The 21339-nt window shown below is 34.1% G+C and overlaps 3 protein-coding genes across 3 annotated transcripts; 2 read left to right on the top strand and 1 right to left on the bottom strand.

Moving 5' to 3' along the window:
• Positions 1-875: 875 nt before the first annotated feature.
• LOC145628569 (uncharacterized) lies at positions 876-5287 on the top strand. Its single transcript, XM_081680901.1, has 8 exons — positions 876-1014; positions 1459-1482; positions 1905-2010; positions 2112-2180; positions 3197-3690; positions 3945-4206; positions 4709-4917; positions 5058-5287. Exons 1-8 carry the CDS (start codon positions 1010-1012, stop codon positions 5122-5124), a joined length of 1236 nt encoding a protein of 411 aa, XP_081537027.1. The 5' UTR covers positions 876-1009; the 3' UTR covers positions 5125-5287.
• Positions 5288-7262: 1975 nt separating this feature from the next.
• Positions 7263-12191, bottom strand: LOC145626354 (uncharacterized). Its single transcript, XM_081678778.1, has 4 exons — positions 12044-12191; positions 10668-11899; positions 7987-8656; positions 7263-7747 (listed from the first exon to the last, which is right to left on the bottom strand). Exons 2-4 carry the CDS (start codon positions 11803-11805, stop codon positions 7561-7563), a joined length of 1995 nt encoding a protein of 664 aa, XP_081534904.1. The 5' UTR covers positions 11806-11899; positions 12044-12191; the 3' UTR covers positions 7263-7560.
• A 2436-nt stretch (positions 12192-14627) lies between these two features.
• Positions 14628-20511, top strand: LOC145626353 (riboflavin biosynthesis protein PYRR, chloroplastic-like). The gene is made up of 9 exons (XM_081678777.1): positions 14628-15099; positions 15236-15370; positions 16149-16248; positions 16389-16514; positions 16614-16927; positions 17740-17859; positions 18601-18846; positions 19285-19410; positions 20016-20511. Exons 1-9 carry the CDS (start codon positions 14740-14742, stop codon positions 20274-20276), a joined length of 1788 nt encoding a protein of 595 aa, XP_081534903.1. The 5' UTR covers positions 14628-14739; the 3' UTR covers positions 20277-20511.
• Positions 20512-21339: the final 828 nt, after the last annotated feature.

Here is a 21339-nt window from a genome sequence, read left to right as displayed (position 1 = left end):
ATAAGAGAAGGAAATTAGGAGTTGAACTGAACTGAATTTCAACGTATGAAAACAGACCCTAACCCCTGTAATACCTATTGAATAATCTCTAACACTAGCCGAATAACCCCTATAATACTTACGGAGTAATTCTTGTAACACTAACCAAATAACTCATGTAGCACTTAAACGGTGTGGCCAGTCCATATAAAAGTTTTATTTATTTATTTATTTTATACTCCTTTACGGTTTAGTCTATTCTTTTTTGTTCTAATGATTATTTACATTCTATATAGGCCTACGACCTACCTCTTTACTATATTCCATAACAATTAATTTATTAGTTGATTAATATCTAACTTTAATTTGGTTTTTTTTTTTTACAAATATAAAAATAAAATGTTATTATGGTTAGATTAGTCACTATATTTTCATAATACTACCTCCGTTTCATATTATTTGCATTGATTAAACATTTTTTCTCTTTATTTTATTTTATGTTAAATCGTTGCAAATAATATAAAACAGAGATAATATCACTTTTTATTAGTTTAATAAATTAATAGATAATAAGTTAAAAATACTAAAGATTAATACCTGTCAAAATGATTCGTTTATTCAAATACAAATGTGATATGTTTATAGCCTATATTACGAATCGTATAAAATAAGTTACAACTAAAAATAATCTTACAAAAGATACAAAAATAACATACTCGATTACTCATTCTTCATTGCCCATAGAAAGTCAAGAAACAAAATCACTCGTCGATGTGTGAGTTTTACCCGATCAAGGGCAACAACCCTTAGCTTAAGCCTTCTCCCAAAAATATCTAATCTGAGGTGCAATTATCGAGAGAACAAAAAAAAATATTTTATACTGATATAAGTTTTGGTGTCCTAAGTTTTTCCATTCTTCCATCTCTCTCTCTTTCTCTCCGCCTCCTCTTTCATCTTTCTCTCTCTTCTTCACAGCTTCGAAAAAACTCAGAAACTCGCTCACTTCTTTCGATCCGTCGACGCCTTGTTTATGAGGTAATTTCTTCTTCCCTCTTCTTTTCATTTCCCCATTTTTCTCTGATTTTTTCTTCATTTTTAATTTGGGGTTTTCTTTTTCTAGATCTATTTTCTTCTTTTATTATCATAAGATAATTTTACGCAGTTTGTTTTATTTATTGATATATTAATCACTGGTCGATCGAGTATGGTCTGGTAATTTGATTGTGTTTTTTTAGTTGGTTGAATTGTTTAATTTTTGTGGGGATTGATTGATTTCCCCCTTTTCTTCAGCTAGGGTTTCTTTTGAATTGTGAATTTAGGGTTTCTGTGTTATTTTCTTGAATTATCTGTTGAATTGATTGATTTTGCCTGATTATATTTTAAGAAAGGTTGATTTCTGGGATTTGATTTTCTTTTGAATGGATTGATTATTAATTTCGACTGATTAATTGATTTTTTGTTTTGTTGTTATTGTTGCAGCTCGAAGGAGAGACCCACTCTAGGGTGAGTTTCGTTATCTTTAATTTTAAATTAATTATTAGTTTGTTGTTGACAGTTGAGGTTTTTCATTTAAGGTGTCACTGTCTACTGAATCATAATGTTTGTAATTGATTAGGGTTAGTGTTGTTTTTGATTTGGAGGAAGGGTTAGGTTAGGTGTATTAATTTATGATTATGTTAGCTTTCGCGATGTGATTGATTAAGTAATCGAACCTTTGACTGACCAGATATTTAAGTGGGTATTATAATGAAAGTAATTGTTCATGTTTAATCACTCTACTCTATGCTGTATATTGGTCTTTTTGAGTTTCTGTTTTTTAGTCTAGGTGTCTTGTTTATAATATTGTTATCAGAGGTGTTTTTTGAAGTTTCCATTGATTATTTTGTGCGTAAATTCTCATCCACTGATTTGGTTATCTTCTTTAGTGGTACGCGGATCAAGACCCGCAAACGGAATATCGCAGCTCCTCTGGACCCTGCAGCATTTTCAGATGCAGTGGTCCAGATATATTTGGATAATGCTGGTGATCTGGTAATTATATGCCCACATTTGCTCACCAACTATTTTTAAAATCTGACTAGACATTGCTATGAATACGCACAGTGATCTAATACAATATCTACGATCCGCAGGAACTTATCGCAAAGAGCATTGAATCTTCAGAACTCGACTTTTCAAGATATGGGGATACTTTCTTTGAGGCAAGCATCTTATACTTACTACATGGTGATGGAGTTTAGTGCGAACATATCTATGCTATATTCTGCTATTTCGGTTTGTGTGCTTTACATAGGTATCAATGGCATGTCTTTACTTAGCCCTACCTATGGAAGTACCTTTAAGGCTGTTAGTCTATTGAGAAATGTTTCTTGTGTTAGTCATGCTTGCTTTCTTTTCCAAGTGGTAGCTTCTAAATATGAGTAGAGCTATAGCTGATGTGTTTTGAAACTGAAAATAGACTTCATCCATTCAGTGTTTGTCTTGGCCATCAGTCACAACTCTTTTGTGAAATGAATAAAGAGATTTATTGCTGTGGAATCTTTCTCTAGGGTGAAAGAAATAGGGGTGGGATGGAAACTCAGTATATTCATTCACCCTTTTGCAATTCTGTCATGTAATGTAACACTAACAGCACCAAGGATTTTCTAGAAGTTCCATTTGTTTATCAACATGACCCTTCAGGACTTGGTGCATGCTCTGGTTGTTTCAAATTACACCTGGTGCTCCTTTTCTCCAATATGTTTGTTTAAAAAAATAAAAATGGATATTAAGGAACTGGTCCATATGATTACAATTTGATAAATGTAAATTAAGTACTTCCTATCATAAATCTATAAATTGTGCAAAAGTTTGGAATGGCCCAAAAAACGTTAGTTAAACATTACATGACGTAGGTAGCATTGTTATCTTATGTTTTATTAGATGTGCACGATTTTTTGTTAAGCTTCAGGGGAAGGGGCAAGATGTATGCACTCTTTTGTTTGGTTTAGGGGTTTATCTATTGCTTTGCTTTCTGAGATGTTTATGAAGTGTTAGAAGTTGAGAATGAAACTCTTGTATTATCTCTGCCTTACACATGTCATTTGACTATTTCTTGATATTAATTGAATTCTTAGATTGGCACTCTGAGACATTCTGTATTTCTGTATGCAATTTTAAGTCTGGCACTTTTTAAACTTTTTCACACTGCCCAGAATATAACAATTCTTATATGCAGGTTATCTTTACCGGGGGCCGCACACAGCCTGGAACAACCAAACCTGATGAGGGGGAGCGCCACACTTACTCTGTAATTCACTGTGAGCCCACACGTGAAGATATTTTGCCATCTGTATTCTTTATACAGAAGATTTTGCGCCGAAGGCCGTTCCTTATCAAGTACCTTGAAAATGTCATGCGAAGATTCTTACAGTCTTTGGAGCTTTTTGAAGACAATGAAAGGAAAAAATTGGCAATATTCACTGCTCTTACTTTCTCCCAGAAGCTGTCAGGTTTGCCACCAGAAACAGTGTTCCAACCCCTCCTCAAGGACAATCTCGTGGCAAAGGGGCTAGTTCTTACATTTTTGACAGAATTTTTTAAGGAGTTTCTTGTGGATAACACACTAGATGACTTGATTGCACTCCTGAAGCGTGGTAAAGTTGAAGATAAACTTCTGGACTTTTTCCCATCTTCTAAGAGATCTCCTGAGGCCTTTTCTGAACACTTCACGTGAGTTCTCTCCTCTGTTTTTATGTTTTTTTTTTCCTTGCATTGAATGTTATTTTAGAAGTCTATGTTTCAGTATAGTATTAGTCAACTTTGTCTTGTGTTTCCAAGCTTTGTAGTATACTGGTTTTCCATGGGTGTTACAGTTTAGTACTACAATTGTTTTACTTCAAGTTAGTCAGGCACTTGATATATGTCAAATTGTGTTCTCCTACCTTTCCTAGCTGTCAATCTGATAGCTAATTCTCCTTTTTCAGAAAGGAAGGCCTTGTTCCATTGGTCCAGTACAATGAGAAAAAATTATTTGAGCTGAAGCTGGCAGAAATGAAGTCTGCATTAACGACTCAGATAGCAGAGGAAGCTGATGTAGAAGAAGTGATTGAAACTGTGAAACATCACGTGAAAGAGTCTAAGCTCCCTGATATTGAGATTGTGCGCCTCTTATGGGATGTTATTATGGATGCTGTGCAGTGGTCTGGGAAAAATCAACAGCAGAATGCTAATACTGCGTTGCGCCAGGTATGCTTTGGATCCACGCCAATGCCTAAGCCTTATTATTTTAGGTTCTCACTTTGGTTAGAGCACATAAAATGATATTTACACATGGTCGGTTTTGTTCGGGCAAAATTGCAAAATTTGATTCCTATATTTTATATTTTAAGTCCTTTTGCCCTTGAGGATTGTTGTTATTCTTGGCGTAGTATCAGTGTTTGAGTTGTGAATTTTAGTTATAATCTTATTATTGTTAATAAAACTGAGGTTCTGGTCTTCCCCCTTCTAAATTATGATGTACTTATCTTTATTTACAAGTCTGCATGAGATCAAATGCTTTATGTGATAGATAATTATGGCCCCAAAATAGCATGACGTGCCTTTTGAAGCTACTCTATGTGCCTGCAATTAGTCCGCCGCTTTTGCTATCATCTTTATGATTTTAGCTTTAATAACACACTATTGTATTGGCGTACCAATGAGACTTTAAGCTTTCTCATCTGATGAAGTTATATTTCGAATCTGATAGGTCAAAACCTGGGCAAAGCTCTTAAATTCCTACTGTACCAGTGGAAAGCTTGAATTAGAACTCATATACAAAGTCCAGATCCAATGCTATGAGGATGCTAAATTGATGAAATTGTTCCCAGAAATAGTCAGATCTTTGTATGACCAGGATGTGCTTGCAGAAGACACCATCTTGCACTGGTTCCGTAAAGGAACAAATCCCAAGGGAAGGTAAAGTTTTCAAAATCCAGATCATAAAATTGAAGTGGTCTTTGATGTGTCTCACATCTGATTTCTGAATTTTTTGCTGCTGATTTGTTTGGGTTTTTTTGTTATTTGACATTCTTCTTTTTAATTTTGGCATTTTCTAGGCAAACTTTTGTGAAATCACTTGAGCCCTTTGTGAAATGGCTGGAAGAGGCAGAGGAGGAAGAATGAACTCAGTATTATTGTAGGAGTTCCCCTACCTGTCCTTCAAGTTCTCTTTGTCCTTTAACGCTTTATGCGCCCTTGCTAGGACCATGAAAATATTTGATGTTGTGTTTTTGAATTTCTGATGACACGATTTGAGTATTTGCAATAATCTTTCGTTTCCTATCTACCATGAGTTTGTTGTGCCCCCCATTGATGATTTGATCGGTTTTGTATTATGAAATGGTTTTTAAAGCAGTCATTGCAGCAAATTACGAAGTTCTTTTACATTTTTGTTAATGTCTTGGATCATTTGTATGCGTTCATCATGTTCAATCAGCATTGCATTGCTTAAATGTATGCTCTTTTTTTTTTTTTTTTTTTTTTTTTTTTTTTTTTTTTTTTTTTTTTTTTTTATTGACAAAAGAGCTTAAATATATACTTGTATATGCAAAATTCAATTTGATTGATATTCCTACTTGTATATGATATTTGCCATATACGAAGTATATCTTATGGTCAAATGTTAATGACTAATTCTAGCCTTGCTAAGTTAAAGGTACATGAACAGAACGCCAAAAGATTCAAACGTATTTTAAATTTAGCTAATTTAATTAGTCACTCTTACATGCCTTAATTTTCTGTTGGTCTAATTCTAATCCTCTAAGGTCTCGGTTAGGTTTTTCTCTTTTTGATTAAACATTGTGAATTTTGTGATCTTAAGGGGTTGTTTGGTTACACAAAGAAAATGGGGGAAGTGAAAAATCATGGGAATTTGAAAATACATGAGTTGTTTGGTTGACAATAAAAAGTGTAAATGAGGGAATTGCAAATTCATGAGAATTGTGACTTCCCATAAAATATGGGAAGTTAATTACCTAACCTCCCCTAGGTAGGTCAAACTTCCTATGATTTGCAACTTTCCTCATGCCAATCAAACAACTTTATACAATTCCCATGATTTTGATGTAGGAATTTAATTCTCATAAAATACAAATTCCTATGGGAAGTAATTTCCCATAGCAACCAAAGGACACCTAAATTTCTCTCTCCTTCTAACCAAGGACGGATCTAGAGAGTGGGGAGCCTAGGCTATGGCCTGTCCCAAGATCCAAAAAAGTAGAGTAGTACATATAATCCATTTTAGTAAACACCAAAAAAAATTATATTTAATTCATTTTAGTTAAACTATAATAATTTGGAAATAACTTGAATGAGTTAATTGTGTTATTCCCCATCTAAAGTTTGGATTTCAAGATCATGACTTTTTTTTTTTTTTTTTTTTTTTTTTAATTGCTATTTTTATTGTTCAATGTTCAATATATATATATATATATATATATATATATATATATATATATATATATATATATATATATATATATATATATATATATATATATATATTTTTTTTTTTTTTTTTTTTTCTTTTTTGAGTCATTAAAGACCGGGTCGGGGATCAGGCTTAAACTCTCAATTTGACGCGTGTATAATTAAATAATCTTTCTTCTTATTATTTGTTGTATAAATCTATGTAAAGTTAATTTATAATCGTCATTGAGCACCACTACCTTATTGGCATAGATTATTCTAAAATAAAAATGATATTGTGCAAGTTCAGAAGGTTACTATCAAATAAAATTCAATCAAAGCATTAGTGGCATTACAAAATATGAAAATAGCCATATAAAGTCCTTTGTACAAATTATGTGATATGTAGGATTTATTCCGCAAAAGACCAATATAACGAATTGTTCTGTTGTAATTGCATAATCACCAATTTTGTAGAGCCTTGAATTAGTATTGTCAGGATAAACAATCAATGTCTCTCAAAAGATTGGAAATTTTAATACATGCATTAACTAAAAGCAAATCTGTTAATGCAATCCAAAACCATTTTTAATTTCAAATTGAACTGAAAACTCCAATCTATGTGATCCATACTGCTCCATATTGACAAAAGTGGAGCTGTAAAATACCCTTTAAGTAAAATACCCTTTTAAGTAAAATACAAGCTGAAAATCCACATTTAAAACATTACATACACTAATACCATATTGCGCGACTATAAATCTAAACCATTATAGGTAGAAAACGATCATGCAAAAGTGACCTAAACACCGATAAGTAAGGAAATTTCAGTACAAAAATCCAGAAAAGTTGATAATATAGAGCAAAATGCAGTTTACAATCAAAACCAGAATGGGGTGAAAGTTATACAGCATTGCCCTATGGTGAAGGGAAAGGGGTCAATTAAGACAACCTAACTACATCCCATTTACTAGCTCTAATCAGTAATCACATGTAATATGTACATACAGAAGAGAGCTGCCTTGAGCGTGCAGCGAAACTGTTTCCAAAACTAACGAAGTTAGTTGAGCAAATTCATACTAACAGTCTAAACCCATCCAAGAAATTAAAGAGGGCGACTTTCTATAACAGCTTACTTGTACTGCAGATCATTTAATTTGACACGGGAGAAAACTGAGGATCCTTATTTTTTTTGCTAAAAATGTTAAAGAATTGTTCACTGTACTTCACAGCAAGTCGTCTGCATTCTGCAAGATCTTCCTGCTGCACTTGATCCACTGACTTCTTCATTTGGCCGCTTGGATCCCCATCTATAAGTAATTTTGCCAGAGCAGACACACTGGAAGCAAGATACAAGTTTTAGGCAAAATAACAAGTTAAGTTTTTAATTGTTTATTTGATGGTGAAAAGTAGTATTCTAATGTTATAGCATGGTATGATCTTGTCATATTAAATGGAAGCATTAGTAAATGTGATGCAATTGCATGAAGACAAGAGAAACGTACAAAAATGACTAATCGAATAATTCACATCAGAAAACCTACAATTATTTAAAATCCAATATATAGTAGTAATTACCTGCTAATGTCACATTCCTCCAATCCTTTTGATAAGACAGACATTTTTAACCAATACAATGCACACACTGCCTTGGCACAAAGGTCATCATCCTGTTCGAAAGCACAGACTATATCATATTCCAGCTTATAAGGAATCCTTTGCCGAAGATATGTCAGTAACTCTTTAGCCTGAGGGCACAACCAATTATTGGATTTGGGGGTTCCATGATTATAATTACTGTCATTGCCATTCGAGAATCTAGACAATGCCACCATATCTCCTCTCCTGTGCTTTTGTTTATATTTTTTTGGTGATGCTAATTTTTGCTCCTGAGAAGTGCTAAGTGCATGGTCACTTCTAGAAGCTGACAAAACAGCATTTGTTGGTTCCTGCTTGGATTGTTCACACATCACATTATTGAGTTTCTTCATCTTATGTAGTTGGTGCCTTCGCTGCTCTAACAAACTCCCAGGACATCGTCCTTTGTCTTTGACACCGTTTTCATCATCACTGTCGATGATGATAGGGTCAGCAGACGTAGACCTCTTGCTGCCAGAACCCACGTCATCTCTTGAAGTTTCAGTCTCAAAATCCAATTTCCTTTTGAGCCTTTCTGCAGCTGCCAGAGATTGCTTGCCAGGCTTCAAACTGCATTTAGGTTCAGTAATGCGAGCAACAAAAGCTGCATCTGGAATAAAAGAGAAACTATTAAAAGGAAAGTAAAGAAACGTATTTCTATAACCACGTATAGTAAGATCACATAACTCTTCATAAGTTAAAGATATCGAATCATGGCTCTTCATAAATAAAAAGGATTAACAAAACAGACGAGTAAGTTAAGCAAATTATAGATTCCAGCAGGCTAAAACAGTCACTTGTTTGCTCAACTATATCAAAAGCACATTTCTAACATATAGTGATTCCAGATGCGACTTTTCACACTCATAGCAGGACCAAGATCCTCCTTCTTCAAATCGCCTATACCATAACAGCAGTGCAATGTACAATTTTTCATAATGAATGATCTATCCTAGCTCCTTTAACTAAGTAATCAATGAACTAGAATATTTCAACACTTCAGGTTTCTTTAGGCCTTGTCATACCTAGATTGTTTCATGATCAAACTGCAAGAAAGCATTTTATGGTATCTCTCACTTAATTTCCATGAGTTCAATAAGTGAAAATATAAAACAAAAAAAGTGACGTATATAAAACGATTGACAGCACGTACAAGAGAAAGCAAATTTGATTAGCAAAATAAAAATGTATGAATATCAAAGTAGAAGAAAAATGGGATATGCATTTTAATCTTGCATGGATTCAGTATCTTTTGGGCGGATCTAACAACCCTAATATTGCAAGGGTCATATAAAAATAATTTTGTTATGAACTTGACAATGCTAATCACAAGTAATAAATAAGGAACTCCTGTAGCAAATTACTAAGCAGCGAGATTCTAGTAAGATTAAACAAGCAGATGTGAGGTATTAAACAAGGAAAGAGTCATGTAAAGTCCTTCACACTCAAGATGAAGCGTTATTTAATCCACAAAAGCACGTGCAAACGACACATGTTCACGTCATCATTTCAAGCCTAAAAATTTAATCACTGCAGTAGTAATGCCAACCTAGCATGCAGTTGCATCCACCAAATTCAACAAGGTAAGATTGTCCTCAAGCATGCACCGAGTAATTGCATGCAATGATGTATGCAATAGCAATATACATGAGATACGAGCCAAATTTTATTGATTGCTCAAAGGGCAGAACTTGTTAGCAGGTTAACAGCGCATTCAAGCAAATGAATAAGCCCCTTAGATGCATGGTTCCCCATTTTAAACTACCAGGGTTCATCGATAATCACCAGCAAGTCAAACAAAAGGACCAAAACCCTAATACATGCCACAACAGTCATTGTATTAATTCATTTCCTCAATCCAAACTCCTTGAAATATTTGTGTGTGTGTGTGTGTGGGGGGGGGGGGGGGGGGGGGGGGACTTGCACCTTTAGTTCGAAACCTAGATAACAAGATACGTGAAGAGAGCTTGATGAAACAGCAAATACGGAATGGATGTAAATGCACAAAATGTCAAGAACCTAGCCTATTTAAGGGATAAAAGATTATAGACTAAAAATAACTCAAACGGTATACTTTGAGACCAGAAAGTGATGCTATTTTCTTAGATTACATTACCTTTACCTATGCCCTCAGGCCTCAGCCCCTCAACAGCTTATCTTATCCTCAGATAACTCTAATGAACGACATAGGCAACCACATTGATCTCTTAAAACCTTGCACTTAGCAAAAAAAAAAAAAAAAAAAAAAAAAAAAAAAAAAAAAAGGTGCAGTGATTTTTTTGCCGTCATTAATATAGAAGTTTATTTCTTTTTTCGACTAAATGTCAATCCTATTCACCAAATAAATAACCATTTCATGATATCAATTAGCCGCATTACACTACTGCGTATGGTACATTACAAAGAACTTGTGCTACAAATTTGTCTCAAAACTGCCAAAACAAAATAAAAAACATCCATTCTCTGCCAAATATTTGCTGAAAGAAAAAAGAAACAGCCTGGCCACACAAGATATAAAACCAAATTTCACTGCATAATATAGGTCACATATGTAAATGAAAGTAATATATAGCAACACAATATTGATCGAATACAAATAGCATCATCGAAAAAGCATAAACCTGCTTCCTGATGGATTCCATCTTCAGCCATTCCTGCATCGAGAGCCTTTATGATTCCAGAAAAAACTTTTCCAACAGGTGCATTTGCAAAATTTGCATCTCTCTCCAAATCTTTGCACATAAAAGTGAACATATCACCTTCAAGCTTCGAAACCAGCTCATTCACCAGCACCAAATTTGCTTTTAGCATCATGTTCTTTTTACCTAAATCCTCTTTCTCAATTTTCAGTTTTATAATGTCTTCATATCTCTCTTTCTCAATTTTTATTTTCTCTCTTTGTAATTTATCCACTAGGTCATCATTTTCTTTCTTAATTTCTATTTTCTCTCCTTGCAATTTATCAACTTTGTCTAAGAGCTTCTTAATCTTCTCATCCTTCCCTTCATTACTTTTCTTTAGCTCTTCAACACGGGCATCATACTCAGCCTTACACTCCTCTAAATGTGGATTTGACACTCTCATGCCCTGAAATTCATCCCACCGCGCCTTAAGTAGGTCTTTAAGTTGCCTTTGCTTATCCTCCTGCTCCTTACACAACTCCATTTTCTCTACTTTCAATTTATAATATTCAACCAAACGATCCTTATCTTTGATCTTTTCCCTACACCCCTCCAACACTGCCAATTGAGCCTTAAATTCAGCATTTTTCCTCTCCACAATCTCATTCATTTCAACTTCCTTTTCAAAACCCAACTCCAACAATTTTCGATCTAATTCCCGCTTCCCTTCCTCCAATTTTTGAACCTCACCCTCCAAACTATTATACCTCTTAATGTAAGACTCTTCTTTCCCCTTTGCCCGGGTAATATCCCTTTTTAATTCCCTCAACAAATCATCCTTTTCATAAATATCGCGCTTCAATCGACAACATTCCTCCTCCATCACACAATACTTTATCTTCCAATCCCCAAGATCAGCCTCCAAAATGTCATTCCTTTCCCTCAAACTATTTACAATTTCCTCTTTCTCCTTCAACAAAACCTCCTCCCTTTCCTTCAACTCCTTTACTACTGCCTTATAATCGATATCTAAACACAATTTTCCCTCAGACAAAACAACATCAGAAATTGACTGATGTTGTGAAACCCCAGAACAATTATTGTTCCTGGGTGATTCTCTGTTCGAATCATCGCTCATTTTCTAGAATTTCTACTACCCACAACACAAAAATGACGGAATTCCACTAATTTAACATCAAAAATTCAACCCTAATGAGTAATTTCAATGAAATCTGCATGAAAGACAATAACTTTTCATCAAAATTCTATCAAAAAAAGTGTAAAATGAGTGCAATCAATACTCTAAACATGCAAAAATTCATAAGAAGTAAATACAAAATTCTAAGGAGGTTCAACCCCATAATTCAAGAACTCACCTTTTTGAGTTGAAATCAATCTGAAATTTGCGTTGATTGTACACAACAAGAAGAAACACTGTAGACTGGAATTTTGGTTGACGTTGAAAAGGGAAGATTAAAAACGTTACTAGGCGGGTGGAGAAGAGAAAGGAGACATGAAGTGAAAATGTAAGGGCATTTGTCCAATTTTGTCACTGTTTTGTTGATTTATTTATATTCAAACTTTTTACAAAGACATGATTTTTGTGTGTTCAATTCACAATCCTCACAAGTTACAATTGACAAGTGTTATGAGAGTGAGAGATATCTCAAGTGGTTATAGCTCCTTTTTTAGTTTCAGTCTTTTAGGTGATCAGTGATCTTGGGATTGATTCTCATCACCCGCTTGTGTGGCTCTCTAAACACCATATATGAAATACTATTTTTGTCGTTATTGGATAACAATGCATGTAAAAAAATTTCGTTAAGAAAATGCACGTAAATATTTACGTGTAATGAAAAGTGTATACACGAATACCTAGACTACATGTCGGAGGAAAGGGATAATGACGCTAACTATTATGTACACGTGAGGATCGTTGTCGTATTATTTTGATAGCACATCAATATTAGATTTTATTATTTTGAATATACATAGATAACCCTTAGTTAATATCGTGAATTGAACAGAACTGAAATTAAGCTGAAATGATGAATAGGTCTGTAGTCAAGTGGTGTATTATTAGATTCATCTCAATATTTCATAATATGATTTTTTTTATATAAAATATGTTTAAAGTTGAAATATATGCATTGGGAAACATAAACCCGCAATATACAGAGGACGGAGAAACCAAGGAGGTAAGTTTTGTATTTAATAAAAATTAATTGTTATCCCATGTATGAAAAGATCCATCAAATATCCTAAAATCTAAAAATTAATGTTTGATATCAAAATAATTTCTTTCCACATATATCATATTGTGTTCATATTTACAATTTATTTAGTTCATTTCAAAATAATTGATAGTTCTCTTAACCTTTAATTTGTGAAAATAATAGGTGGGGACTATTAAATGAGTCATTAATCTATTATCCTCCGTACTTTTATTAGACACTCATTTCTAACATTTATTATTCACATAATTAAGAGAAATCAATAACAATATATTAAAAGACACACCATCAATGACACGTGTCATCTTCTGGTGTGTCCTATGTATATATATATATATATATATTTTTTATATATATATATATATATATTTTTTTTTTAAAAAAAAGTAAAACTTTTTAAAAATTGATAGAAAATATATGCAAAACATTTACTTCCAAAATTTAGGAAAAAAAGTCGTACGTAGAATAATATATTTATAAACTTAAATATCTAATTATATCTTTGTATAAATAAACTCCTATATTAGTAATTACTCTTTGATGTATAATGATTATTTATAGTAAAACAAAATATGAATATATATTTTTCAACTTAACATAGTTGGTGAATTAAAAATTATCATATATATTTGAAATAAAAAAAAAATGTTCAAAATAGAAGAAAGCAATATAATTTGTATTCAAAAAAAAAAAAATATGTTTTAAGTAGCTTATTTTGAGATAAAATAAAAATAAATACTTAAATTGATACTTCGTGACAAAGATTGAAAAACCGTGCATGGCACGGGATCTAACCTAGTAGGACTCTAATAAAAAGACGGAGGGAGTAACTATTAATAAAACAAAGTATGCTGACATCACCATTGCCCATGTGTCGCTCTATTAACAAAAAAATTCCCGCCTAAATGCAATGATGATGTCATTATTTTTTTTGTGTGTAGCTATCATATTTAATTCATTACAACTAAAACCTATCAGATTATTGTAGGAAATTGAAACAATTTTAAATAGCTAACTAATAAATTACTTCTTATATTAAACTATATATTAAACGACGTTAAACAGGTATGATAGTATATCATAATTTTGATGAAATTTAAAAATATTAAAATTATAAATATTTTTGTATGTAATACTTATTTATATTCATTTATAATAGCCATTTTTTTAACATGTATAAATTACAAATAGGTTTTATATCTAATCTAGTGTAAAGTCAATTAAGTTAGTGAATATACTCCTTCTATTTCAAAATGAATTGCACGGTTTGGCTTTTGCATTATTTATATACACTACTTAAACTACTGTTGGTGCTTAATACGGAGTACAAAAGATTGACCTATTAGAATGGTTTCAATTATAATTTTCAAAAACCTTTTTTTTCACTAATACTTATAAATTAATAATTAAAAATATTATTGGTCAAACATCAGTTAACAAATGTTGTAGTGATAATTGAGACTACACTCGGTATGGAGGATCCGTGTTCGACCCTCTCAACAATAATCGGAAGGGGACTAAAACCTAATCACTCAAAATTGATCCTCAAATCCAGATTAGCTCAAAGGGTGAATCGGGAAGAACACAAAAAAAAAACACTCGATTCACCCTTTAGGCTAATTTGTATTTGGGGCTCATTTATATGTGTATGAGAAATTGCCAACAAAAAACACATGTGGAATGGCCAAAAACAGCGTGGGAAAAACCGTTGACGCTTCCAAAAAGCGGACACTTCCACACCATTCCAGTTTTCCTCATTCTTTAGGAGAGAGAAAAACATCATCTTCCTTTACTAAACTCACGGCTCACCAACTATCCGAGCTCCAGAAAACCCAAAAATGGCGGCTTTCATGGCAAGAGCTTGCATTCTCCCAACAATGTCAATCTCTTACCCTAATCCTAACCCTAACAATCTCCGTTCAGGCCGCTCACACTCAGTTGACGCATACTACATTAAACGCGCCGTCGAATTGGCCGACAAATCCGCCGGATTTTCATCACCTCACCCGAATTTCGGTTGTGTAATTGAAGCCGGAAGAATCGTCGGAGAAGGTTATTTGTATGCTCAGGGAACTACTGCGGCGGAAGTTCAGGCTGTTGAAGCTGCCGGCGAGTGGTGTCGTGGTGCCACGGCGTATCTTAACATGGAGTGTGGTGATTGTCATGGTGAACGTACTGCTGTTTCTGCTCTTGTTCAGGTTTTTGCTGATTTTTTTTTTCTTCATGATTTTATCTTTCTTCAATTTGATCGATTTTTGCGGAATTTAGGGTTTTGATTTGTGAAATTGTGGATTTTGATATTGAATTGTTGTTTGTGTGAATTGTGGTGAGTAGGCAGGGGTGAAGAGAGTGGTGGTTGGAATGAGACATCCGTTGAAGCATTTGAGAGGAGGAGCGATTCAAGCGCTTCGAAGTGAAGGAATTCATGTTGATGTGCTTGGTGAGGATTTGCAAAGCGATGTTGCCGAGGTTTTTTTTTTTTAAATCAATTTTTTTTTTTGTTATAATTCTTAATTCCATGTTTATTAATTTTGGCTTTTTGTAATTTTTATTTGATTGCCATGATTTATTACTTTGTTTTCTCTTTGGTTGCATCTTAAAAATAAATAAATGATTATTGTAACTAGCAAGTGTTCCCCCCCCCCCCCCCCCCCCCTAATTTATTGTAGGTTTGAAGCTCAAAAAAGAAACAAAAAGGTATCGAATTTGATCATTGTCCATCACTTTTAGTTGGGACAGCCAAAGTGGCTTAAGGAAAGCCAATGATTTTGCATTTGTTATGTAACTTAAGTTGGTTGTGTTATATTTTCCCCCTTGTAGTAGACATTTAGTTACCGAGTCAATTCATGTCGAGTAGAATAGAGTAGGTAGGCTGGAGTAACTATACAAGTGTTGGATGAATTGGAAGAACTTTTAGGTAAGCTGAGATAAAACCTCATACTACGTGAAGATGAATTTATTGAGTTAATGAGCTATAGAAGTTTGTTCTTGTTAAGTTGGAATGTATATTGACTCACTATTGCTGTGTGGTGGATTTGTTGTCTGATAAAATTATTGGTATATGAAATCTTTAATGGTTTGTTTGGTACAAAGTTTTAAAATTTCAGTATAGATGAGCTCCTAGGCAAATCTGTTGCTATTTCATTAGGATTGTACTCTTATGACCCATTTGAAATTATCTGATGATGTCTTGTAATTTTTCAAGTAATGAGGTGCTTAACCTCTAACTGAAGCCTGGCTCTTGCAGGAAGCTTTGAAATCTTGCCTTCTTGTGAATGCTCCTTTGGTCGTCAGGGCTGCTTCTCACGTCCCGTACTCTGTTCTCAAATATGCTATGACCCTTGATGGTACATAACAGGTTTATTTTTATAGTAAACTTTCTTGACATTGCTAGTTACCAAAACTATCAATTGTGGACAAAAATCTGAATGGTGCTGTTGCTTGGCAATTATACTTCCTTACAGTCTTTTGTGTTGTCTCTTGTCAGGGAAGATAGCTACTAACAAGGGACATTCAGTGTGGATAAGCAGCAACCTATCAAGGTGCCGTGTCCTTGAACTGAGGGGTCGAAGTGATGCTATTATTGTTGGTGGAAATACTGTACGGAATGATAGTATGGATCTGAGCTGTTAGTGCAATACATCATTCTTGGATTTATCACATATTTCTCTAATCATTCTTTTTTCCCTGTGTTTTCAAAATGTGAATGAAGATCCCCGACTAACTGCAAGGCAACAAGGGGGGCATTCGCCTGTACGGATTGTTGTGTCACAGTCTCTTGACCTTCCTGAGATAGCACATCTTTGGGATACTTCTGAAGTGCACACCATTGTGGCAACACAGAAAGGTGCTAGAAGGAGCTTTCAAAAATACCTTGCTTCCAAAGGCGTTGAAGTGATTGAGTTTGAGATTCTAAATCCTAGAGATGTTATGGAATACTTTTATGAGTGTGGATATCTTTCGGTTCTCTGGGAGTGTGGTGGAACATTGGCTGCATCAGCTATTTCTTCTGGTGTTATAAATAAAGTATGCATGTGATCTTTTCCCTATCTTTTTCTTACTTCCCATTCATAATCTGTGAAGTGGTGTTTGACATTTTGTAGTGTACTAGTGTTGCTGAATTGCTGATTCTTATCAAGGTTTGACTTGTATGGTTTTTTCTGTGTTGCCCCTCTATACATCAAATAGGATAATATTGATTTGAAAGGGGCCTGCCTATTGGTTCACATCTGTATAATTTACGCAAACTTTCAGTGAGCTACCTTGAGCTTTAGAAAATATTACATTGGTATCCATTTTAATGAAGTTAGGTACTTTTACCGTTTGTTAGAATTGTGAATACTTTAGCATGCTCTTCAATAGAATCTGCACCCCCCCCCCCCTCTCCCAAAACGATGCGAAACTGCATTATAGTAAAATCCATAGGATTGATCAAGAATTACCTCTCCTTCACTCTAACATATGGTGACTCCTTGTTTCCTCAACTCTTCCAAAGTCAGCTTGGATCTTGTGGATGAGTAGTCTCTACCTTCAAATGTTGTTAAACTTGATTAGAATGCTTCACTGAAATAGGTCAAACCTTCATTCTAAAAAAAAAAAAGAAATAGGTCAAACCTTTTAGAACTAGCTCAATTAAAAACTCCAAATGTATTGCTGTCAACTAGCTTATTAATTGACGAGGTATATAAGAGGTGGTGTAATACCTGATTTTAAAATCTATTTTTATCATTGTCCTCAATGACTCCCTCCATGATCCTTAGTTATATATTTTTGCTGCAAGGTTTCGTTCTGCAGATATTTAATTGTTATTCTCTAAGCTTGTTTTTTCATTATTTTAGGTCTATGCCTTTATTGCTCCTAAAATTATTGGTGGAAAGGGGGCGCCATCTCCTGTTGGTGAACTTGGCATGGTTGAGATGACTCAAGCTCTTAATTTACATGATGTCAGTTATGAACAGGTTGGTTATACTGTGATACTTTTGCCTACTGGTTATGATCCTTTGCTGTAGTGATTCTGTTGTTTTTTTTACCTCTGCCTCTGGTGATCTTGTCAATCATTATTTGGCTTTAGCTATTGTTTCTCTTTCAAACGTTAGTTTGATTGAGCGGGTGATGGTGCTTTTTCCTAACACTCAGAGATTCAGGGTGTTGATGAAGTTTGTGTTAATACTATATATAGGCATGTAGCCTGTTTCAACAATATTAATGTGCATGGAATCGGGAGAAAGAAAAAGTCGTATTTTGGGGGAAACAGACTTGGGAAATTTGTTGTCATATCTGATTGAGTTGTCTTCAGACATAGGTCACTAGCTACAATTCGTAAGATACTGATTGCGAAACATTAGTTCCATATTCCTGTACATCTTAGACTTGTGTTGAGACGGGATATCATTTTTTAAATTTTCTGCAGAAAATATTTTGACATCATATACCACCTTTTAATAAAGATGAGGAAGCATAAAGTGTTGCCTCAAGTCCTCAACCATATTGCCCCACTACTGCAGTAGCTGAACCTTAGATATTGTCAACCGACTTTTATGCTCTGATGTTGTAATATCCTATGCAAAAGTTAGATTGAAGGTGCAACTAATTATTGAGGAATGGTTAATTTAACTGGATTTTAATTCTAGACAGGTATGATTTGTAGGGGAATATCTTATTACTTGTTTTCTGATGCAGAATTATTTCTTTTATCTCAGGTTGGACCTGACATGCTTGTCAGTGGATTTCTTCAGCCCATTCCTGACTTGACACCGATCATTCCTTCTTTCTCTGAATTATCAAAAATTGATCCGTCAATTAACCCTTATGAATCTAGCATCATATCCTTCTACAAGACTTGGGATCCTTACGGTTCCTTCTCCAATTTCTCACCCCACCCTATCCAGATGCCAGACGAGGGTGGCCATTATACAACCTGGTCCAGTGTCGAGCATTATTACCAGGTAATGCATTTTTATATCTTGTAGGAAATTCATTTGATCTATCTAATGAATATTTAGAAAATTCCTCTCCTTCACCTCATTCCGTATTACTATAGAACATTTATCAGTAACTAAATTACATGTTTAAAACAATTTTGTTTTCTCTGAACAACCTTCATGATGCTCTGAACAACCTAAAATTCTGTTATCTTTGAAAAGTACAGCTAAAACCAGGAAAAAAAAGACTTCAAATAATATAAACTTGAAAATAAGGGTCTATAGACCAGGGTATTGTTGGTGAACCCTAATTAAAATTACTTTTTGATGACTGTAGCCAGTTGAATAGTAGATAATTTTTCTAAAAACTCCTTAGTCGTTTTTGGAATTTTTTCCATACCATTTCTTACCTGTAGATACATTGTATAGAATATGGAAGTTTTATATGAATTCCCTCTGCAGGCACACAAGTTTTATGGGGTACAAGATCCTCTAGCACAAGAGTGTTTTGAGGCTATTAAGTCTGCAAAAAGTCCTGAAGAAGCAGCCAGGATAGGAAGGAAAATGCAGAGACGAAGACCAGACCTGGTATGTTTCATGTATTTAGAGCTCAATGGAATTATCAAAACTGCTTGTCTTTCTCTATAATTGTGATGGTTATTACGGAGTATGATTTTCTCCTGTGTCTATATTGTGAAAGAGAATGTCTAATCTCATCCTGTCCATTTTGGAATGTCTGAATTGAAAATCATATTCCGAATCCTTCTTAAGGGTCCACTGCCAGTAGAAGCTGAATAGTCAGGATTCAGCCTTGGACAGTATCTTGAGCTGTCACCTGTCAGCATAAATTCCCAAATTCTTTACAATGTGCTGTATTCAGTTTGTATTTATGCCTAGATAGTGAAATTCATACTCCGTATTCAGTTTGTAGGTATGCTGGATATTGAAATTCATACTCCGTAGGCCCATAGCTATCTACTTATCCTTCAGTTTTTGTCGCATCTATGTGTAATTATCTTCATATTACATTCGAAAAATATTATTTTTAAAAAATTATTGTCTGTGAATACACCTGATAGATATGCTAATGTTTTATGCCGTAGAACACATGATTTTGCTTGATCTCTGTTGTATTCGCATTCTAATATCCTCTATATGTTTAATATTTTTATGGCTTTATTTATGCTGTTCAGGTAAGGTCCGACTGGGAGGCCGCAAAAATTGATATAATGTACAGTGCACTGAAATGTAAGTTCTCAATCTACCCACACTTGAACTCCATGCTACTGTCTACTGTTGGGTCTATTCTTGTTGAAGGTTCACCGCACGATTTCTTTTGGGGCGGTGGACGTGATGGAGAAGGCCTTAACTATTTGGGGAGGCTGCTGATGCAGTTGAGGTCAGAGTTTGTGGGTGAATCCTCTTCACACACTGATAACCCTGATGAGAACTAGAATTTTGGAGAGTTTAGAGTCTATAATCCACATATTTTAACATATAAAAGAGCTAAGTATGTACTATAATCCCCCCACAATACGCACACAAAGAACTAGGGTTGAGGGATGCAAAGTTTTGTATCGTTATCTACGGATTCACCTTTGTATATGTTACAGATTATGATAGAACATTCTGTAAGTTTATGAAGTATTTTCTATGCAGTTATGTTTGATCCAAAATAAATGAGGGGCATAAAACTAAGTATGGCCTGATTATGTTTAAGTAACCAATGCAAGTGACTAATTGAGCACGATTACGGATTTTTTCAAATATGGGCCTTGATCCGGAGCTTTTAAGATCTAAACCCGCGTAACATTTGGATCTAGGCTTAAGTTTTTAGACACATTTCTGATATTTTGGTACCATTTAGTGGACTAGTGGTACCACTTTTAGGCCACTATGTCTTTCTCGGTAGTATTGTTCTTACTTATTACAACTAGTTACAACTTACTAAGTTACAAGTAGATGATTTCTAGAGCAAAGAAGAACGGATCCTTGAAGGAATTTGGACATTTTGGGACGAGTGATTTTGTTTCCCAAGAATTTTCCATTTGCTACATGGAGTATCAACTATCAAGGACTACCAACAAACGTGAATATGAAAATATATACTCTATACACGACATAGTATAATACATTTATTTAGATTGTTCTATTAAGATCTCACATAATTATACTTTTTCATGCATATAAATCATGAATGACTATCAAAACAGAAAAGTGCAAAAGTCATATTGAGTCAAACAGTCAAGTAAAGACAGTGGAGAAAGTAATAAAATAAAGTTATGATCCTTTCTTTTCCTCCTATATGTATTTTCTCTTTTTGATTTACCTTTTTTTACTGTATTTTCTCTTTTTGATTTACCTTTTTTTTACTGTAATATGTTGGACTGTTAGAGTAATAATCACGTACTTCTATTTTGAACTTCACAAAGAGATTTATGAAAGACCACGCTAGTATACTACAAGAAAATGTGCCTTTGTCTTGATCGAGCAAATTCACGCTAAATACCAAATATT

The sequence above is a fragment of the Chenopodium album genome, chromosome 4, assembly GCF_948465745.1.
Source record: "Chenopodium album chromosome 4, dcCheAlbu1.1, whole genome shotgun sequence".
NCBI classification, from domain to species: Eukaryota; Viridiplantae; Streptophyta; class Magnoliopsida; order Caryophyllales; family Amaranthaceae; genus Chenopodium; species Chenopodium album.
This window is presented reverse-complemented; position numbering and strand designations above follow the sequence as displayed.